Raw genomic sequence first — 17,853 nt, 5'->3', positions numbered from 1 at the left:
AAAAGGCCGAAACAAGGTGAACAAATATATTTGCGCTGTGCCCATTTGAGTGAGGCATTTATGGGGCAAGCAGCCAGCTAACAAGCAAGATTCGTTTTTCGTTTGTTTGTCTGCTGGAGATTGTCACGATCAGCATAATACTTGCAACAATCAAGTATTACGCTGATCGTATAAACAACAGCTTTTTCCATGTTTAACGACGAATCGTTGAGCTAGTGCCAAAAACCAGTGGTTGTCAGATTTTCTCCGTCCTTAACGGACAGTTATATTGACAGGGGGCGCACTATAAAACTAGCATTACATACTCAGAATGAACGCTGAAATAGACTTGCCCCATGTAAAGTCACTTATGCGATACGCGTACTGTTCCTGATATTGTTTTGGAAGCCGAAATTCGAAATATACGTCCTCATAGACAACGGAACACAAAGCAACGCAATCGTAAGGAAAATGACAAGCTTACAGAGATGATAGTATCTGCGTCGATATCGCCTTTTGGCCCCGCTTTATTGGTCTCGACCCAATTAGTGTCACATTCGATGCAATCATCACACAATCACTCGTTCGGGCCAATTGCATTTTATCGGAGAAATTCTGGGAGGCAATGAAAGGCCGGTATCCCATTGATTTATTCTGTGTTCTCGATGTAGCAGTCGGTGAGATGGGGATCCCTAGAGGGCAATCTTAACTGTTATGTTCATATATAGTGATATCCGTTCAGCTTGCTGGCGGCACATTTTCTGATCGTAAATGATCAACTTCATATATACTACTCGTGTGGCAATATGACAGGTCGATATTTGACTAACTTACCTGATAAATTGCAGTCGATACTCTCAATCGAACTGTAGTTGTATCAGGTTTAGCTATCAGTTTTTGGTGGATCGGATTCTTCAGTGTAGACCCGGTCAGACCCGGCAGTGTTTTCTAAGCGGTGTAACTTCCAGCGTTTTTCTTTTCGTGATCTCTGAGATTGAACGCCAAAGAATCGTTTGCGATGTCAGTACATACACACACACACACGCATAGATGTATAAAGGACAAACGTATGGCCTTAGTTTGTTTGACTCCGCTAGTGTTACTATCAGCCGGTCCCCAAATGATCGTAGATTTCCGACCGGTTTGGCATCTTCTTTGATCTCGTTTTTCCAATTTTCATCTTTCCATTCGTTGGTTGGTGATACGGCCTCGGTGTTACTCATCGAAAGTGAAGGTTACAGATGTAAGAAAAGAAACCTTAACTGCGTCTCGGTGGCCGCCATTGCTTCGATGCTGATGTTCATGTCGGCCCGCCGGTGCTTTTGATGACGGCCACAATCGGCGTGCTACTAGCCGGCTCCGATGTTAGCCACACAGAGGCAGCTAGCAAATTACCCGTCAAGAGATTGCGGTGGTAGCCATCTGTAAGCAATTGTCATGAGTGGCGTTTATTTTCTTTAGTTGAATGTCGGCTAGTTTGCCGAAGAACTGCACGGAAGAACTGCTGTAAGAGGCCACCGGTAATGACATGTTTGTATTTATAAACCGCCGATTTGGCGCGCACGACGGCTACCGATTAGGTTCGTTGATGACCCGGGCCCGATGTCAACATGAAACGAAAGGTTTGTTCTCGAAGCCGAAACAGAAGAATCGGCAGCGTTCGTATAGTTGCAGTAGTTCATGCATTGCTAGAACGGGCACGAGCACGTTTCTCGTGCATAGAATCCGCGACGCACCGCGACTAGTAGCGTGCGTGGTTTTAGGCCCACGTTATACCTTTTCATATTGGGAAGATCCGTTAGTTGCTGCGCGTAACATTACAAATACGTAATGGAAAAAGGAAACATGGCAAGAGTTCGACTTATGGTACAAAAACACAACGGCATAGCGGTTTGAAGTAGAAATTATCCAGCTCTTCAGCATTTATCCGCCGTTCGTCTTATCGTTAAACATGCGTATATCTGCGGACAGCCTGAAGGGACGCGGACATTCACGAATGTGTGTTCTCTCCATTCCTGATAGTAAAATGCAGCCACGACTTCCGGCAATCGTTATCACATACGACGTCGGAGAGCTGCGAGAAAACGTTTGTGCAATAGCTGCTAACACCCTACATTAGATATTGATATAAGTAAATTCGTCGGGTTATTAGAATACACGTAAATGCCGTTGCTAATTACTACCTATAGATACTGTATGGAATATCGCCTATAACCCGTATAAATAGGGGAGAGAAGTATTTGAGCGATTGTTTTGACCAGCTAGTTTTTTTTATTAGCGTCTATGATACGAACTTATAGCGAGTCCTATCTCTGAGATCCCCATAGAATTGAACGTTCACGACCAGATCACAGTATCAGAATATCGAATATAGATCAGAATATCCAGCGGCACCGTATGCTTCTCCCAACTAGCCCGTATTTAGTTACCACTCCGAGATACGATTTTTCGTGTTCTTTTTTGCCGAAAACTCGTGACTTGCAGTAATCAGGATTTCGTCATTGCAGTATTGTTGTCGTTGCTCAGACCTATGTTTTTTTCCTGTACCGAAGCCTAGTTGACCTACTAGTCTACTTAAATTGTTACCTGTGTCACTATGCGTCCATACATCGTTTTAGTGATAAGTAAGTGAACATGGCTGAAGAAGCTCCATCATCCTTGGCAAAATCGAGCGTTCGGGATCGCGCTGCTATCTTCGGTGCAAGGGTGAGCAGGATTATCATAACAACAGTAAGGAATGACAATCAACAACTTCTTTTTAAGGCCTGAATTTTGATCAACTCTCACCTATACGGCACTATGCTAAGTACATTGATAACATAAGAACGTATATTGCGAAAATTGATCTTTTTGTCAGCTGGCCACATAATATACATTATCGTACACACATATACTAGTCGGGAAAAGCCATGGGCGCCATCTAACAATATTATGGCCTCGTTCCTTTGACCAAGATCTAATCAATTGAACGCTTCCGATTACTAAAGGGATCTTTTTGGCTAGCGTGTGACGTCGAGCTGAACGAGAAGTTTTCAGCGGTTTGAAACCAAATCTCAATTAAGAAACAGCTCTATATATCGATCTAGATTAAATGTGCATGTATGACTTTTCGATATTTATGTAATGATGTTTCCATATATGATTAGTTTTTGTTAAACTAAGGCTGCTATCTTTTCGAAGAAAGATGCATAACGCTGTCGGCCAGATCCCCATGTCAGCAAAGTTCTAAACATCAAGCAGTATTCAAGAATGTGTCGAAAAAGCCGACGCCATCTTTGCACTACAAGGCACCGTGGAGTGAGTGGTCCATTGCTCCGCTCTGTTGCCATATATATATCAAGTTTAGCAGGTCGATAAGTCTGTCTGTCTCCGACGTTGAATTGAAGCCCAATCAGCGTCTCGACTACGTAGGCAGATCCGGTCGGCTGATCGTCGCGATGCCCTACAACGCGCACGTCACCCACAGGCAAATACGTCGCCTAGGCCAACGCGTTAACTCGATCTCTGGAACGCTGCAGAAGAAATTGACTATTCTCCCACCTATAATAGCATTCAGCCAACATTAGATAGACATGTGTGGATACAAACGAGCCCTATTACCGAACGAACAGACATGGCTAGTGAAAATGCGTATACTAATTAGCTAGGATTAGATATTGTCGCGCTGCTTGTTGCGGCTACAAATCAATTTAGACGATATCGTTGCTAGCGTAAAGAAGCCAGTTCAGTCCTAGATTGAAAGCACGGCCTACTCGTGCAGGAGGCAGGAGGTTCCGTTTGCTTTGAAAATGAGCTAAGGCCTGCTATTGTCGAATGCTTTCGAGGTGGACGAACCTTCACCAAAACTATGAACCCGCTTCGCAGCGGATTACGCAGCCGTTGAATAGACAGAAAAGGGACCACGATGGAAGCAACACGACAAGAAACTCTAACCAAATTGGAGATTTTACAATAGCGGTTAAAGGAAGATAAGCGTCTATCAGTAACGCTTTTGTCGGCAGAATCGGAAACATTTAATCGAAATATCTATTTTGACTTGAGCTACAAGCTATGATAGATTTGTCCCGTTCCGCTTTGAACAGTCTGTACAATGTATTGACAGCGTTTCATGATGTTCTTCGCCCTCTTCCCACACACCTCTGAGCAATATCGTGTCCGATTAAAAATAAAAAGTAGTCTGCCTTTTTTTATTTTATTTTACTTTCGTTAGAATTGTTTCTTGGTGAGTCCGTCTGCACTCATTATATGCATCGACTACGCTTGGCTTCGTTCGACCCTTGAGCTGGTAGTTCATTAACGTGGCGATCTGCGTCATGATGAACGTACAAATATGTTGTTTTTACTCATTTGACGTTTAAGCGTATGTGTCTGTCAGACTAAACAGCGTACGGTTCTGCGTACAAGGTGAACGATAGAGCGGTAAAATCGGCTGCGGGTTATTAGTCTTTAACGTTTTCCGATGCTTTCCCTCTATTCCATTCCCGATTTCTCCGCCATATCTTCCCGTATCTGATCACTACTCAACCATGACGACTATTATTGTATTATGCGTGATACGCATTGAGCGTTACTGCAGCGCGGATCACAGAATTCCCGGGCCAGAGAATTTTGTGATCCACGCTGTTACTGCCTATGGCGCTATTTTGGGACGCTGAATTTTTTCTGCGATCGAGATGAAGAAGATACGGAAAAGAATAACCATAGGGAAACGGCAAAAATTCTGGTAGCGTGCATCGTGATGCACCTTTCTGTTCTCTTGTCGTTACTGGACAGCGTTAGGATCAGCTACGTTTTCCTTGTCGTTGCGCGCCTTTACTCAAATGAATTCTCTACAAAAGTAACTGTGTATGTTAATACGCCGACAGGACACGTCTGTCGTGGCAGAATTCGGTAATAGGACAAGATGGCGTTCAGTCCTGATATGGTGATTCCGTATGCCAATATTCGAGGGTTTGAGATATTACGTTAGTAGAGGGCTTTGTCGCTGAAATGAATTGGAGTACGATACCGGTCATAGGAGCAGTTCGTCGCGTGCGACCTGTTCCACTTTTCATGTTGATGTAGAAAATGGGAATGGAGGGTAAATTTCTTCTCAGATTTTTACGCTGCCCCTCTTGAATCGTTTGGTACGTATGAAACGTGTTCGTTAACAGTATCGATTAATGAGGAGCTACAATGGGATGCCCCAAATCGCCATAGGTACCCGTACAAACGTTCACATCTCACGCCCTCTCGATTCTCCTCTCCGTAGCCATCTTCATTATGTTCTGCGCTTCGTGAAGACTATACGTTCGTTAGCAGCCCGTTCACGTGATTCTAGGGCGTGGTGTTTAGCTATGTGTTCTGTATTCAACTCAGCTTTTCCTTTCCTCGCTCCCTTCCCAGCTGTTGCCGGCGTTCTTCGTAAAATAAATTCAAGTTTGCACTTTCTGGCGCTAGTTAATAGTTCGTCAATAAAAATTATGGCTTCTTCCGTGCGGAATGAATAATAAATTCTTCAATCGAAGGATTGTTTTTCAGCTAAGACAGACCGCTACTGAACGCATGATGAACTATTTTGTGAATACCCTGATAAAAAGCAATCACTTCATGCTCGCCTTGCTCTTGATCGAGCCAATTCTACTGTTATGCGCGGGTGTATTTCGGTTGAGCGACCTGTTGAAACTGCGATCTGCAATTTCAACATCGTCAGACTGGTTCAGCCACATATATTTTTACCGGCAAATGAGTCAAAATATATGCGACGACCAAAATGCGCAGACTGTGTAATGCCATGCGCATGGCTACCACTTGCCATATCGGCCTGCCTGACAACGAAAATGATGTATCGCAGTCACCTTTACCAATTGTATACCATGACACATCTATCCAATACTCCGTGTAGTCAAGGTGCCGTACTCATTTACCCTCGGCTTCGTCCGCGACAAATATACATGGATACGCACACACACATTTGACAACACCAGTAGCGCATCGCGCCATCACAACACTCGGCCGGCTAACTGCCGAATCCTGCCGTTGTCGTCCTCCGCGCTCCAATCTTACCACCCTATCCTCCTTAGGCCTTCACCAATAACCTGCGGATCGACTTCACGTTACTTCATAACTGCTATATGCGAACCAGTTTCACGAACTTTCCGAGTGGAGGATGTTAAATGGGCCGAAGGACTGCGTGTATACATCACTTTACTTTCGTACGGTTGGGTATAGTATAGATATATGGTACTATCAGATGTTCGGCGGTTTGTTAGAGTGGTGCAGATGGTTAGAGAGGTCGGAGTGGGGGGCAGCTGCCGCTGCTACGGGACCCATACGGCTGCACCAGTCTGTTTCAATGTTCATTTTGATAAAACTGCTGCCACGATCATACTGATGCCAACGCGTCGCTGACCTCGTTACTTGCGCTTGTTTAGCTTGATGGCCTTGTCGCTACATGCCATAACGAATAACACTGACCGAGCAGGAAGAAAACGAAACGAAGGAAGATACGTCCAAATGAGCGGGAAGCTATTGGCTCGTCTATAGCTAAAATAGTATCTCCAAAAAACAAGCTTTTTATTTAGAGAGAAATTGTGTTCCCTCGTTCATACGATCAGATTTAGTATGTACTTTGTGATGCTGTTGACGACGCGCATAAATCGAAAATGAGACAAGTATGTATGTATGCTGTGGCCGAAATTAAAAATAATACTAACGAGCAATTTTCTGTTGCGCTTTTTTCTTTTCAGTTGGCATCAAAAGAGTATCAGAAAGGCTTCGAATCACCGCGAGTTTCTGAAAAAACGTCACTCTACGCCTCCAGCAGCTTTCGGTCTGAAACGAATGGCGGAAGCGGCGACTACACCTCCAAATACAAGGACGTAGGCGCGTGTGCAAATACCCTCAGCAAACTTGACGGGCCCGTCGGTTTCTCCACACTTCCCGAACAGGTAGGCGACAGGTTATTAACAAAACTATCTCGCGAATGCTAGTTGGGAAACAACAAGTTTCTATTTATCATTAGCTCGGTTATTAAGCAGTAGAAGGAAAAGCTTATTACATCACACGTCGTAAAGGAGACGATTGGAAACGTAAGGATAACAGGAAACAACTAAAAAATACATCTGATTCAAGCACATTTTTGGGTAAATAGCTCGTCTACTATATTCAAGTAAATCAATTGTGAGCCGGTTTAAATGCATACAAAACGTATACAAGATTTCTCGTCCATAGATATAGATACTTACCACCATCGTAAGGTACAATGAATTCTTGAAACACTAAATGATAGTCATTATTATTAATTTAGAAAAAGCGCTAAGGCATTTTGCGTTCTCGTTTGATTTCGGTGATGTTGATAGTGGATGTTCCATACAAATGCTACCATAAATAGATTTAACTGAGCCTAGTTCTTAGGCAACATTTAGGTTGTAAGTTCAAGGGTGAGCACTCGAATGCGATATAGCTCGAGCTTATTAGGCACGTACTTTATCGTCGATGAACTAGAGAACGACTAGGAAGTTCATTATAGCATAGATCAGCATTGTATGTGAAGTGGACCAGTTCGTACCACTGGTTGGTATTCTCAACAAGGTACACTCTAAACTGGATATCACCTAATAACACCAACGTCCACCGATGTTGATAGGACGCTAATCAATGTTCTATAGGCCCGACTTGCTCATTTAGCTCCCGCTGTGTTTAAAAATTGGCGAAACAATGAATATTTCTGTTCTGTGCGGACCCGCCAATTATAAATTGACGCTAGCGCGGCACTTCTACTGCTTGGGCGGATTGTTGGGCAAAGATACAACATAAACAATCGGTTTATTGTTTGTATATGCGATGGTGTTACGCTAACAGCGGTTCCACATCATCCATCGTTTTGGCAGTACTCTCGAGTAAGGCTAGGTTAATCATGAGGGGAACGTGTACAAATCACTTAAAATGAGCACATTCGTAGCTAGACATGACAAATCTGCAGCTTCTGTACCGGCACGAACCCGTACGCGTTTTCTTCTCGTGTTTAGATAGATGGGCTAAGTAGCCCCATGCTCATCGAGATTCGTTTACCTCTGGTACTAGCCGCCGTTTCAACTGGCAGAAAGAGCCTCTGCTTGAATTTTGCTTCTGCTTGGCAAGGCAAGTACATATTGCCGTCACTTCTTTGTCGTTAATAAGATGCTTAATGTCGTGTGTCGTCTGTCAGTAACACTTAAATCAACATATAGGGTCTCCATTTTGAAACGCTTGCTTGAACTGTGGACGATTAAACGATACACTGATGGTCATCGCACAGTCACTACTAAATGCTTTTTAAGCCTTGTTCAGAAACTTAATCTGCTGGATGAGTTCGCTGAAGATCACCACAGCTTCAGCGAATGAGACGACTTTGCCGTACTTATGTGTCGTGCGCATGTGTATCTGCTTGTGATAAACACGACGAAACATTTCTATCTGTCAGATTCAGTAATGCGAGTTCTACCCCTTGAATCTCCAACGCCGTCGTATTTTATCAGCCTTATTTGCTGTTATGGTTCTGCACGTCTGTTCTGTGACGATCGATAGATGCCGTTTTTAGAAGTGGTTCGGAGTAGGCCTTCGTTGTCTGGCGTGACTCTGTCAAGCTTATATGTGATTGTATGCTGTCGTAGGCGTTGGCGTCCGCCGTTGTTCCGATCTTATTCTATGGTCCCGTTGAAAGGCAGTAAAGAACCAGAGATGAGCGGTAGCTGTTTTTGCATTGTGACAAGATTTACGAGTCTCTGAAATGTAAACCTGTGCAATTGTTTTGCACAGCAGAATCTTTTTCTGCAGTTTGAGTCAATGATTGCAGTGTTGAAGCTGAAGAAGCTCGGTGTACGTTGATATAGCTGGTAAGGTTCAAGCAAAGTTTCCAAAAACGCTTGCCAAGCTTCAATGGCAGCGATGAACTCATGGTAGCTAGAAGTAATGCAAAGTCGACTATGTGCTGCATAGACAACCTATGGCTGAGGTTTTGCCTACTTGTTGTACCTCGTTCCGTGAAATCTATGATCAATTTTTGAGTTGATTGGCCAATCGAGCTCCCCACCTCGTGCGTACACGGGAGCATTCATATGTTAGTAGTAACAGTAAGTGATTCTCGGAGCTATGCTCATTGAGCTTCAAGTCTAGAAACTACTAATGAGTGATTTGTCATAGAGGATCAGTGATGATACAGATAATAACAGAACGCTGGCCGTGTGGATCCGTATCCAAAATACAGCATTAAAACGTCTATAGAATGGAGCATGCATAGAAGGTGGTGCTAGCAGTGGTAAAAATCGTGCGTTCAACGGGAAGTTGCTTCACTTGGAAGCGGCTAACATCCAGTAATTTGGACCAGTGCTATGGAGGTCGTCAGGTACCGTGCCCCTTGATCCAGGCGCGACAACGCAATCGTAATCGGGAAGCGGTACAGAAAGCACAGTTCCAGCGTCGATACATGAAAAAAATCGCTGCAGCTGAAGAACATCCTAGTCATATTTTGATGTCGTCAGTGTTGTGGTCCTTGAAAAGAACAGAGGCATCAGGTTTATTTGCGAGAAGTATACGAATTATATGGTGTGCCTGTCTGCCTCAGAGATTTCGGCCACCATTACCTACCTACATTAGTAGCAGCAACGTTCACAGTGGTACGGCTAATGGCAGTTGATGGACAACCGGTAATTTCTGTTGTTGAAAATATGGTCGAAACGGATAGGAATGAGATCATCGCCGGAGTTGTCCAAAAGAAGAACGAGGTTCGGATATTCAATGCAGCTTTGAAGCGCGACAAACTCGAGCTAAACGATTACTTCAAAGAACAGGTGCTACTAGCAAGGCTTTCACATACAAAAAACATACTATTGGGCACGTGTGTATATCGATGAACAGACGCCTATTCCCGTTAAACGTTGGTCGCTAGCAAGACGTGCCACGTTATTAATAGATGAAGTTTTATCGAATCGAAGTCAGACCAGCAGTAACTGCTGCTCGCTTTAAAGTTTATGTGTTCAAGTTTGCTTTATTTTAATCTAAGCGATAAAAATGTGGTTACTAGTGCAGCACTGAAGTGAGATCAGTTAGTGGAGCTACTTCTGGAACACTTGCTACGAGAATCCTTAATTTGTTTACAAGAGCACCCTTGTATATTGTGGTATCATTTTCGATTGTTTTTATGTACATGTCTTATTTCAACTAAGGAAAGGTAAAAAAAACTAATTATATTTATAATAGAGGTAACTATTCTTTAACAGCTGTAACCTCCTAGCAGCTCTCACAATATCTATCTAGACACCGTTTGTCGTCCAAGACAGCATACTCGGCGCTACTTTGTACGCATTTGATATAATCTCAGTGCCATCGATGCCGCCGGGTGGCATGTAAGCAGTGGTATGGCATTGTTTCCAAACAAGCCGTTTCTGCCGTCTATGTACCTATAATCAAATTACAATGCGTCCTATGGAAACAAACAAACAAACTTTTTCTTCGAAATATAAATAAAAGTCTCGGGTCCAGCAAGCACAGTGGCAAACGAATGCAGGCTTCGATAGCTCCGATAACAAAAAAAGGTCGTTTTTTCATCCAAATAGTTAAACTCGTCTTGGCGAAACAGAAACGTGCCGTTTTCAAGATTTGAGCATAAATCAGATATTATTCCATCGTTTCGTGTTGTTAGTGAGACTTCTGTCTGGAATCGACCGTTTATATTATGTCAGTTTTCATATGATTTCTGGAAAATCCGAAAGTAAGCTGCCATCAAGAAAATCACAAAATTTTAGATCACGTTGAGACTTTGGACTTAATCAAAGAAGCTTGCAAATAATTTTCCAAACGCCTGAATTTTTAGACAGAGATCAACGGCCTTTCCAAGCGAATATCAACTGGGTTGTTCCAACGGTTAATCATGTCGAGACCTTTTGGCCCAGTTTTTTCTGTTTACAAACTTTGGCCTATAATTAGCCCGATGTTTAATTCCGCTAATATATATACTGTAAAATCGAGACTTTATATTACGACTATAGTGACCATTTGTCATGCAACAGGTGTATAACAAGACGGTGAAACGTGGCTTTGAATTCACGCTGATGGTCTGTGGTGAGTCTGGTCTCGGCAAAAGCACCCTCGTTAATTCTCTGTTCTGTGCTGATATTTACTCGGCCGATTATCCTGGGCCTTCGCAGAGGACGGTACAGAAGACTGTCCAGGTTGAAACAACAAAAGTTGTATTACAGGTACGAATTAGTCTCCATTCTAATGAATCAGTTAGTAGCGTTAGGTCCTCGAACTTTATTAGAATATATATATATATATATATATATATATATATATATATTTATTGTGTGATTGTAAATTTAAATACGCACATCATTGTTTTTGTTCATTAAAGTAAAATTAGCTACTACGAAAATTGTCGCAAAAAGCTGAAAACTATAATAGCTCTATGGCTGATAAATCGTTATTTTATGTCAATTGAACTTATGACACGATCGACCTCATGGACAAATAAATAACTTGCTTAAGCACCGGGAGTCGTCGATCAATGTAAGCGGTTTGTATTGCAAATTCTAATATTGTCATTGCTTTTTTCACCCTGTAAACCCGCTCACTTGTATCAAGGAGGGACAAGTCACCTTGACGCTAACTATTGTGGACACCCCGGGCTTTGGAGGAAATCTAGATAACACTAACTGCTGGATGCCTCTCATCGATTTCATTGAGGATAAATATGCCGAGTATCTTCAAGAAGAGACTAAGATTCAAAGATCGGCTCATATCGTCGATAATAGGCGAGTAATAATGTTTCGGCATTTTTAATCATTACTGTATTCAACTTTAAACGTACTTTACGAAGGATAGTGTTGAAACCTGTAGTTGTATTAACGGCTAGAGGCCTCTAACCGCCATGAGACGTGACTGATTTTTTCCTAAAAATTTCAAACAGAACGGTTTTCGATCCTAAGGGCTATCTTTCTAAGGCTATATTTTCACGACTAAACATCGAGTTTAATTGATGTATAGGGTCCACTGTTGCTTGTATTTCATCGCGCCATCGGGGCACGGCCTGAAGTCGCTGGATGTCGAAGTGATGAAAAAGCTACACGACAAAGTCAACATCGTACCAGTTATTGCTAAAGCTGACACGTTCACGCCAGAAGAATGCCAGCTTTTCAAAAGACGCATTCAAAATGAGCTTACACAACACGGAATCAAGGTAGGTGGAAATCAAGATCATCAACGAGCTGTTCATTAAAGTGCGTACGTTTTTTCCGTCAACGCTGAAGCCTTTCAGTGTCAATAGCACCGCAAGAAATAATAACACGAAATAGTGGATTTTTTTCAATGTGTAAAAATTAAGTTGTATTTAATGTAAAGAAAAATGATTTCTTCGTTTTTTTTTTTGGTTTTCCGTTCAAATAGATATTCCTTAATGGCAACAGCCATGGATACATGCCCATCCGTGAAAACCAATTTTTTGTTGAAAAGCGTAGTAACATTATGAGAGTAACGTTTTCATTCTCGCGAGTATTCTTCCATTCATTTCGCCACAGGTGTACGATTTCCCGTCGCTGAACGAAATCAGCGAGAATGGCTCAATGGAAGTCGGCGGATCAGATGGGACAGATCTCAAGAACGGAACTGTGTCCAAATCAATAAAGGACCGTTTACCGTTTGCCATCGTTGGTTCGAATGCTCTAATCGAAATTGGCGGAAAAAAGGTCCGCGCCCGAAAATATCCTTGGGGAACGGTCGAGGTCGACTCGATCGAGCACTGCGACTTTATCCCCTTACGGAACGTCCTAATCCGCTCGCATATGCAAGACCTCAAAGAAGTCACCCACAACTGCCACTATGAGCACTTCCGGTTAGTAAAACCCGTATAATCTAATTGATGCGTTGCTTTGCTGTGATTAACGATTGAAAGCTTATTCAGTACATCGCGAAAATGCTTGTTTGGTAAGGATCTCATATAGCCTTCGCTCTCTGTCATTGCAGAGTTCGCAAGCTGACTGGGGGAGCATGCGCGCCTCCCGAGGGCGGCGCCAGCAACAAGAATCCACTTGCACAAATGGAGGAAGAGAAGAAAGAGCATGACGCCAAAGTAGCAAAAATGCGTCAAGAAATGGAAACAGTGTTTGCCATGAAAGTCAAGGAAAAGGTATTGACTTCGTAGCCAAAGTTGTAAATGCGAGATAGTCTAACAGTGATTGCACTCCACACGCGAATTTTCGATGGAAACGTTTTGTATCTGTTCCGGTGTCGCCTATAAAAATATTTTCAGCGCGTTTTCAGCGCGCTATATCTGATTCACCAAATGAAGCCTTCGACGTCCTGGGTAATTGTAGCGGTATTAGGATGAGTGTTAGTAGGTGATACATGTCAGCAGATGTCACACAATCGGTTGGGTATGCTGCAGTTGATCGTGTATAGACTGATGGTGATTTCTAACGCGTTAACAGTCTATCAACTATCACCAACCTATTGATTTGTTCGACAAAGCGGTTACATAGCGGATAAGCTGCGTCTTCCAAATCTAATATTATCCCAGTTTACTAGATTTCAATTTGACTGTCTTTCGCAATTACTTGCTACTGATGTGTGATGTGGTGCCAGAGGCATTGGAGCAGAAAAATAAGTGAGATCTTCTAATGTTCCATTATTCTTCTCACTGGTCAATCCTACGGGCTTCAGCGTAGCAATCAAACGACAAGTATGCTATAATTTCTAAACTCAGCTAACATCTCCTATAATGGATTTGGTGTTCCAACAAGGAAAGGTATTTTGAGCGGTAACTAAGCTTCATTGACGTTAGTCCTATATAATATTTTGCTCCTTAATCCCTAGCGATCGACGATTTTTGTTCAGATTTGTACAAGATTATTGCGTTACTAAAGCAATACGGCCTTCAAAACTGCTCTATCCTTTTGTTCTTGCCTCGGACGACATATAACTTACAGTTGCAAAAGTTAGAAGAAAACGAAACTGAGCGCAGCCGGCGCCATGAGGAGCAGATGAAATCACTTGAACAGCAGCGCGCCGAACTCGAAGAACGCGAGCGTAATTTCGAAAGAGAACGATTTGCCTTTGAAGCAACACATCAGGAGTATGCGGACATGTTCCGCAAGATGACGATCGACAACCGAGAGTAAGTATGCATTTTGGCTATTTTTTTTTTTTAATGCTTGATTGTACTACTTCTACCGCGTACGCGATTTTTAAGGTCTACCTCTGTGTGAAATTGCCGCACCACTTCTACTATTTAACTTGTCACTAATTAACTTGATTGCTAATCTAAGCAAAAAGAAGCAAACAAGGTGGAGGTTCTTTTCACTAAATCACCAACGCTTGCCATTTTAGTTGCTGGCCATCGTTTTTCTGGGAATGTTGGTCGGTTCCGATATGCCGACCTGCAACTAACCTTTGGCGAACGAATGAAGCGCCTATGACCAAATAAAAATATGTATGAAGAGATATTACTTATCGGAATATCAACGAATTAAGTGAACGAATCCTCTGGCTTGCCTAGGAAGTATGTCGTATCTCAGCTTTTACTTAGAAAAAGTATTAATTAATCAACGCTATTTAGCATACGTACGCATTGAGCGCCATATTTTTTGTGTCTTCGTGTTGCCCAGTCTCGGAAGTCGTCTTAAAAACAAAGCAGAACTTGACACTTAAACATCTAAATATTAAACTTTGCTAGAATACTTCGTTAAGTTTTGTCCGAGACAAAACCTAAAAACGAATCTAGCTGAATACTGCGAAGACCGCGTCGGATTCGAATCAGTCTGGTTGTAAAAGTTTCGCGTCTTGTTCATTTAGAACATACTAAGATAATCGCAACAGGTGTGTCTCGCTGCACGTTATGTCTTGGCCTCTGAAATTTAGCTAGCAAAAATTCCAGCCGGGAAATAGGAACTTAAATAGATTTTAATAGCGAGAACTAATTCAGCATTTAAAGTAAAGACTCTTCCAAGATGCATATAATACAAATCTAATGGAAATATTGACAAGATAACACGCCAACAACAAAACTAGACTAGAGGTTCACCAGTGGTAGCTTTACGGATTATCTAAGTGCTAATTGCGTAAGTAACTGCAATTCTGTTCAAGACTATTGAAAACAGACTAAAACATGCTTCGGGTTTGTTAATTATTGCGCTTAAATGGCTACTTTATATACCTACATAACCAGTATGTGAAATTGTTCAAATCATTATAGAAGCTTTTCAACAAAGTGCGCAAACTACCTGTGCTGGATTAGCGGCCAGGACTCCTCGCCCCGAAAAAAATATATCATTTCAAATATCAAAACGAGATACCTGTATTTCGTGAGTCGCGAAGAAGTGCGTGTCGGGCAATTGTGTGTTTTCAGAGAAAATAATTTAGCAGTATCGAGCGCTTCATAATCTGGTATTCTTCTAGCTCTGATGCTTTATTCTAGTACTTCAACAATGCAATGTTTCAACACTAGACTAGAGCTTGTAGATCAAAGTTTCCGTAAAATGGAAAATGCCCATTTGCCTTATTGATTTTCCACTTTCCGCGGACTATTTATAGTACTTCTGCCATCTAAACTTTATATGGCTTATATTTTTCATGAGCGGCTTTATTCTGTGTGCGCTAACTGTGATTTTTGTTTATTGCAAGTATGGACAATAATATTGTGTTAGAGCTACCTTGTTTGACTCGGAAAGTACTTGCTGATCGTTTTTAATTGAAGTGTAAGCCAGAAGAATTAATATTGTCAATGGTCTCGAACCCGGTCAAGCGCATCCCCCCAACAACAATCAATGATACGCTATATGGAGCATCTTGGGGCCGGATGCTCGTCGTCGTACAAGCCATAGTTTTCCCATGGTAATGATGCGGAAATATGATGTATGTGTAATGAACTATCAAACAACTAACAATTATCAGTGTATCTACAAACCGTCAATTTTGCTTTCCGAATCGCACATAGAATTAAGTTAACTTCAAATCATTACCGATAGTGCCACACTTTTCTTACTTTTTTCGCCAATAATGCTCAAGCATTACAGGTATATAACTGCCAGTTTACTATATCCAGCTATACACTAAGACCGCTGCTATAAATAGCCACTTTTATGTGTACATGATGATGGCGTAGCGAGTAGCGTGTCTGGGTTCGGACACGCTTTCTTCAGCGCTGGAAGCCAACCAGCCGTCTGATTGAACACCTATCGGCAATACCGGACGTAAAACCCAAAACATTCGGCTTTTGTGTATAGGAAACACAAGGACACATAGAATGTCATTACTTGATTGAATCTTCATGTTACACTACAGGCTTTCTACTATTCATACATTGAGTTCAGTGTTATTTGTTGTCGTATTGTTCTATGTATACGTGCGCGTCTGTCTAAATAATGATTCAACGCTTACTCAGTGGCTGCAGTTGCCTTTGTATTCTCATTTGTTTTATCAATTTTTATTTTTTTACTATTTTTCCACTATTAAGTTTTGCTATTTTCATTATATTTCATCTCGGTACCGGTTGTTATTGTCCTTCCAACGGTTCTCCATGGGTCGCTTCTGCACGCCGTTTGGAACTTCTCATCCTCTGGTATCTTACCCATTTCGTCTTCGTCTTCAATCTTCGATCTGTGCGCCTTCTGATATCTGTATCTATATCTGTTAAACAACAAACCAACATCCGCTCACCCTGGTCATCATCATCACCATTACCAACAACAACTACACCACTAACGACTTCTGCGTCCGACGATACTTAACTGTTGTTAACCATCATCCTTTTCCGCTGACTGACTTCTACCTTTGCCTGGGATACAGGAAGCCAACTAAAATAAAGCGATGGAAGAGTACCGAGTTATTAAAGTTGAGCAAGTCGTTCACTCTGGCGCCATCAGGAAACTCCGTCATCGCGGGAGATGGCCAAGACGATCTTGGACGGGGTGCTTCCCGTCATTCGAAAAGGTCATGTAATCAACAATAGCAGTGGCAGCAGATGGAATGAATTGCTTGAGCGTTGAATATCGTTATATCAATGGCAGTTCGTAACAGCTTGTCCCAACGCGCATCTATGTCGTTTTTCGGCACAACTTTGCACCTTTCGTGACTCCTCCAGCTGTATTGACTGCGACTTAAATTAGGAGGCGTCACGTCGTGAGAGCTAACTTTGTCCTTTTGAGCGATTGTTCAAAACGAGAAATTCAGGAACTGCGATAGCCTCCATTTGTGATAGACGTCTATTGTGCACGAAAATGCAACGAGAGACTGGTCAATAAAAAGAGAACTTGCAAAATTCCAAGTTAGTTCGCACCGTGCTTAATTACATGTAAAGCTTCCAATGCGCGTCGAGTAACGGCAGTATGCAGAAGTTAATGGTGGTCGAGCGTGACCAGATAGCGTTTTTACTCAGAGGGAGTTAGAGTCATCGTCACTGCTGTAAGTGACAGAAGCTTCCTGATTACTGCTAATTATTATCAGCGTCCCGCAAGATCGTTCACTAACAGGCCGAATTTTGTACAGATGTGATTCTAGTAGCACTACAGGAAAATAGAAATACTTATGACGTTGTCGTACGCTTAAAGAAATATGGCGGGCGCTGAACGGAACTGTTAACTTGGCAGCTGGCTCTTCACTGTCTACTGCCGATGAGAAGTCTATGGCAAGAGCAGCGTTCTTCAAAGCGGATGAAAGTTATATTCAATGTGCCACGACTGCCGAGAACAGCCAGTACACGGAGTAAAAATAAAGAAGCGGATCTAATATACACATATTGCAATCTGGGTTCCAATAAACATAAATAGTATCAGAGCTACCTACGCATGTCAAATCTGCTATAGATGTTAAAGGCGCGCCACTGCGCTTTCAGAGCACGTACACAGAACTAGCAGAAAGATACAG

At 42.2% G+C, this 17,853-nt stretch overlaps 1 protein-coding gene across 3 annotated transcripts in view; it reads left to right on the top strand.

The window, feature by feature from the left end:
* The window catches only part of LOC111260356 (septin 7-like protein pnut), a 55,474-nt gene that overhangs the window by 30,731 nt on the left and 6,890 nt on the right, over nt 1-17,853 (top strand). For 2 of the 3 annotated variants that reach the window (XM_022833055.2, XM_086968297.1), the window contains exons 2-8: nt 6,708-6,908; nt 11,007-11,195; nt 11,581-11,750; nt 11,983-12,175; nt 12,513-12,826; nt 12,958-13,120; nt 13,920-14,107. In XM_022833055.2, coding sequence (XP_022688790.2) covers nt 6,708-6,908; nt 11,007-11,195; nt 11,581-11,750; nt 11,983-12,175; nt 12,513-12,826; nt 12,958-13,120; nt 13,920-14,107 — 1,418 coding nt within the window. Of the gene's footprint in view, nt 1-6,707; nt 6,909-11,006; nt 11,196-11,580; nt 11,751-11,982; nt 12,176-12,512; nt 12,827-12,957; nt 13,121-13,919; nt 14,108-16,776; nt 17,848-17,853 lie in introns of those variants that run through there. The other variant, XM_086968296.1, reaches the window with a different exon arrangement.

This window comes from Varroa jacobsoni, unplaced genomic scaffold (assembly GCF_002532875.2).
Source record: "Varroa jacobsoni isolate VJ856 unplaced genomic scaffold, vjacob_1.0 scaffold_431, whole genome shotgun sequence".
NCBI lineage: Eukaryota > Metazoa > Arthropoda > Arachnida > Mesostigmata > Varroidae > Varroa > Varroa jacobsoni.
The sequence above is the reverse complement of the archived record's forward strand: the minus strand, read 5'-3'. Positions and strand labels throughout refer to the sequence as shown.